At 38.8% G+C, this 4,753-nt stretch overlaps 1 protein-coding gene across 1 annotated transcript; it reads right to left on the bottom strand.

The window, feature by feature from the left end:
- Positions 1 to 3,624: 3,624 nt before the first annotated feature.
- On the bottom strand, positions 3,625 to 4,367 carry LOC143883055 (putative ubiquitin-like-specific protease 1B). The gene is made up of 3 exons (XM_077386419.1): positions 4,268 to 4,367; positions 4,094 to 4,191; positions 3,625 to 3,992 (listed from the first exon to the last, which is right to left on the bottom strand). The coding sequence occupies exons 1-3, from the start codon at positions 4,337 to 4,339 to the stop codon at positions 3,842 to 3,844; spliced, it is 321 nt and encodes a 106-aa protein (XP_077242534.1). The 5' UTR covers positions 4,340 to 4,367; the 3' UTR covers positions 3,625 to 3,841.
- Between the last annotated feature and the right edge of the window lie 386 nt (positions 4,368 to 4,753).

The following is a 4,753-nucleotide window of genomic DNA, read 5'->3' as shown; positions in this document are numbered from 1 at the left end:
TCCACTCGATTGTATGTTTTCCAGTTTTGATGGCTGAATCATATTGTACTAGTTGATTTTAAATCTCAATTTTGGTCTTGATTTCAGTTTGTGTGATATGATTGCAATTTTTTTTTAAGCTCAAACAATCCATGGATAATAGCTATTTTGTGATTACTAATTGATTTTGTAATTTTTTTTTATATAGTTCAATAAGTCCAGTAAATACATTTCTCCTTTATTTTGACAATGACTTCTCATTGAATGTTTGAAACCTCTTTGGATAAGAATGTATTGCTCTCATCTTGAAATTATATGATAGTTTTCTTTGTGAAGTTCCAAAAAGGAACATAAGGAGTATATGATTTCAGAAATTTCTAGAGCATAATTCATAATAAGGCTGGTGACCACTGGTTCTTATACATTTCAATTCTCTTCTTGGTTCTATGCAATTTGATCCCATGCATGCTTGAATTATAAGTCATTCTTAAATGTGAGTTGCCACCAGTTCATGAATGCTGGAAATCAACCCTGTACATGTATGGGTGAGTTGTGGCGTGTCAAATACTTTCATGTTTGCCTTATTCTAGCTGCTCCAATATTTATTTTTTTAATTTATTTGTACCTCATGGCCATTCTGCCCTGATTGTATTAAAATTTGTACAAATTAAAAATATCATTTAATGTATTTCTATAATCTGTTAGAAATTTAATACTTCTCTTTCATACTAAGCTTTGAGTTAGGGTTCGAAGACGGTAATAAATGGATTGTTCAGGTGAGATTATCTCAAAGCTTATTATACTCATTCCTTTTTATTTAAATAAATTGTTAATAGGAAGAAGGAGATCAGATGACTACTCTATTCGATAGTATCGACATGAGTACTGTCTGATCTCAAGGCGGGATTAGAAATATTATCATGTGTATTTGATATCAGATGATTACTTTGGCATCATCTGATTTCATTGGAGTCCCCGTATTGGGGTTTGTGGTTGGTTTTGAAGTGTTTGATATTGTTTTTACTTTATTAGGCTATCCAGCGGCTGGTCTGGACTAATTAATGTTGTTTATCCTTTTATAATTGCTATAGATCGTGTATTGTTTTATTGAAAATTTTTCTTTGTTTAGTACTTGATTTATTTTTATAAGAATAGAATGGAATTTGTGATTATCTGGTAGACTTTCCTTCTCTCTTTGATAGACTAACACAGTCTTTTAGATTTTTGTTAAATTCTTTAGATATTAGAATTCCCTCTCGTTGCAAGGGCGATGAAGGCACTAGCCTAAGCCCATCCTTAGGAGACTCGCTTAGTCCAAGTAGCACTCCTCCCATTTATTTAAAGACTTGTCCAAGTCTTTATGGTGTGTATCCCCTAGAAATTAGAAATCCATTCATTGCAAGGGCAATGAAAGATTTCTCTAGAGCCCTCTCAGGGAGACAAGCTATGTTTCGTGCAGAAATGTCCTCCCCTTTTAGGAGACAAGCTATGTCTCATGTAGAGATGTACTATCTTTTTTTGAGGAGACAGGCTATGTCTCATGTAGGAAAATTCAATTCCTTTGGAGGCAGATTTTGTCTCATTGGTCTTAGTTGTCCTCCATCTCTTTTAAGAGACATGCCTTGTCTCATTAGCACTTCCTTCTTAGAATTCCTAATTTCAGTGTCAGTCTTTACTATAGGAATCCGTCCTTAGTCTACCCAGTTTCATTTTCTTGCTAAACCTCCTCTTTGTGCGTCTTTTGGTTTTTGGAAGAACACCTTGCTCGGCTTGGCATCATACCCCGACCCTTATGGGTATTGGGTTGCATATTTGTTGCACCTTAGGGCTAGGTAGCTGTCCGGCCTGGCTGGTCTCTTTTTCCTTATTACTTGTGAGCTTTATCTTAGTTTGATAGTCTACTAGCATAGGAATCCGTCCTTAGTCTAGAGAGTCAGTCCTCTTGTTCAGGAATCAAATTCTATCATCATAGGGGTTAGGATTCTTTCCAACCTCTCATCAAATCATGTGATTTTTATCCGCTCCTGCAAGGTATAGGAAGCTGTCCAACCCTTGCAGAGCTGTGTTTCTGTTCTTTTCCCTCGCAAAGCATAGGATGCTGTCCAACCTTTGCGGGATATTCAGGAGTCTGTCCTCCCCTTATGATGATAGGATTTGTCCTCTTGTGTCAAAAACTCAAAAAACACTATAAAACAACCAAAATATCAAAAACATCTGAAAAACCAAAAATCTCAAAAACTTTGAGTCATTAGGAGTAGTTAGGAAATCTGTTTCGAACTACGTTGGCTTGATCCTCTTCCACGAGGTACGTAGTGCAGCTTGAGATTCTTATCTCAGGTCTAGCCAAACCTTTGTAAATAAATCATTTACCCATTTTAAGAAAAAATACCAAAAATCTTCAAAACCTTGTTTTCAACAAGATCTTCCTCTAGAGTTAGGAGTTTGTCCTAGATAAAGAGTTTTAGAGTTTTGAGTTTGTCTTTGATGTGTTGTGTGGTTTGTTTGTGTTTGTGTTAGAGTTAGGAGTTTGTCCTAGAGTTATAGGAGCGCCGCCGTCTAGTCAGTTGGCGATTCATATCGCCGACTGATGATTAAGTCTTGGATACGCTAGTGATCCCATTGTTTCCCTTAGGGCGTACAGCCTAGCTACACTTAGATTATAGGAATCACCTGCATTAGCTTAGGACTAACCTGCATTTAGTTAGGGCATATAGGGTGTCCTAAAATCTACAATCCATTGGTATTTAAATAATCACACAAGAAGCTTTAAGAACTAGTCCGGTCTTTTAGATCGAGTCTAGGATAGAGGTCTAGATGTCTTAGGCATCATAGCTTAGAATAGGTACGAAGAACTACGTTGCCTTGATTCTCGTGGAGGCGGGGATACGTAGGCTTCTTTGGATGAACATCAGATCATCTAAAGACTCGGGCCTAGGTATAGATTAGAGTTTTAGGGTTGTATGGTATCGAGTCATTTTCTATGTTTTGCAGTGTTTTCTTACTTTATTGCGCAGACCTTATACTTTTTTGGTGTGTCATGCATGTGTTTGTTCATCAGAACTTAGACACCCATTAGGCATGTCACTTATAACCTAGCTATGCTTAGGTGATACATGTTTCTTTTATTTTATCTTGTGTGCCTTTGATTTCATCTCCGAGACATGCATGATTAGATAGACGTCTTCTCGGAGATATTCATTCCCATTTCATATGATTTTCCCCCAAAGCTCTTCAAAATTATTAAGTAAATGGCATAAGAGACCAGGTGTTTGCACTTGGGCGGATGAGGTGCTCTTTAGACCTTCCGAATTCGTAACCAGACACGAACCTTATTTTATATCTCTGGTTATCCGTTGCAACAGAGCATAGTATGGGATCCAAGGCCCATTTGCCTTTTTCCTTGGATGGCGACTCTTCTTTGTTTAAGGTACGCCTCGAATCTGGGCTAGTCCCCGAATCGAGAGGTATCTCACCTTTTGTATCGCCACTCATGCTGTGAGGGGCACTTCTTTCGAGAGTTCCTTGGTAGAGCTCTCCATTCACGTGGATGATCCTGAGACTTAGTGTGGGGCCCGTTCCCCGCCCCTCTCTCGGATCGGGGTCCACAAATCCTAATCCAACCAATTATTAGATGCCAAGGTCATGAAAGTTACATTCGATTTGAACCTGCATTGGAGTTGGAAAATGGAAGAGATTGTCTGATCCTTACACAATGGACAAATTTACACACATTACAATTTGGAACTGAAGAAATGGAATAAGTGGTCTGACAATCACCATAATACATTACAATTTACAGACATTACAATTTCGAAATGATATGTCTCGAGAGCGTCGACCTGCAACAACACCACCACAGCCCCTACAAGTTGACAGTCGTGCCACACCGGCCATCTAAAAAATCCTCCAGTAGTTGTCTTCTCATGACCGTGATTTCTGCCTGACTGAACTTTGGCGGCACATCACGTGCCAGGCAATCCATCTCCTTCAGCACAAACAACCCACAATCATTGCTGCAAAAGAAGAAGACATCATCGACCAAGCTCGTGGAGCGCAAATAAGAGGCACAATGAATTTAAGTTTCCTAACCCCTGATTCTAATGAAATTTAGTACCTGTTTCTCTGTATGGGCCTCTTGTCAAGTTCTTCCACTAGAAACTTACTTACGTCCACCTTCCACTTTTCTAAGTATAGCCCCTCCAGGTATCGAACCTATGAAACAATCATTACAGGGTAACAGTTTTATATACTTACAAATTTAACGAAGGAAGGTGAGACTCGAACTCACCAATGGTCGAACCTCTGTCCAGTACTTAACATCTTTCAAGGAGTTGTAGATGTAGAACTTTTCGTCCACCATATCAAGGACCAGAAGAATCCAATGTTGAGGGACATGCACCTGGAAGAGGACTCTTTTTAGGGTATCCGGCGGGCATTGATTCAAGCGGCAAACGTACTTCTCAACGGAGTCGGGCCCGGCGTAGCCCTTGTCAGTTATACAATCCTACAGAAGCAATACAAGCAAAGTGATTCGTGACCAACACACATTCAAAGCTTCCTAAAAAATTATAAAATGAAAGTTTGGGAATGAAAAACGATTTATTCTTACGTAGAGGTAGGTGCTGATGGAAACACAGGCTCTTTCTCCAGGTTTTCTATTCTGTTCATCCCGGACGTTCAGATACTCGCCGTATACGTTCATAAGCTACGTAAGATAACATATAGATATTAGAGACGAATATCACTACTGAAAGAAGTCAGTATTAGAAAAAAT

Source organism: Tasmannia lanceolata, unplaced genomic scaffold (assembly GCF_043159265.1).
Source record: "Tasmannia lanceolata isolate RefF3 unplaced genomic scaffold, GAP_Taslan_0.1 ptg000008l, whole genome shotgun sequence".
NCBI classification, from domain to species: domain Eukaryota; kingdom Viridiplantae; phylum Streptophyta; class Magnoliopsida; order Canellales; family Winteraceae; genus Tasmannia; species Tasmannia lanceolata.
Note: the sequence above shows the minus strand (reverse complement) of the source record. Positions and strands in the feature narration are given on the sequence as shown.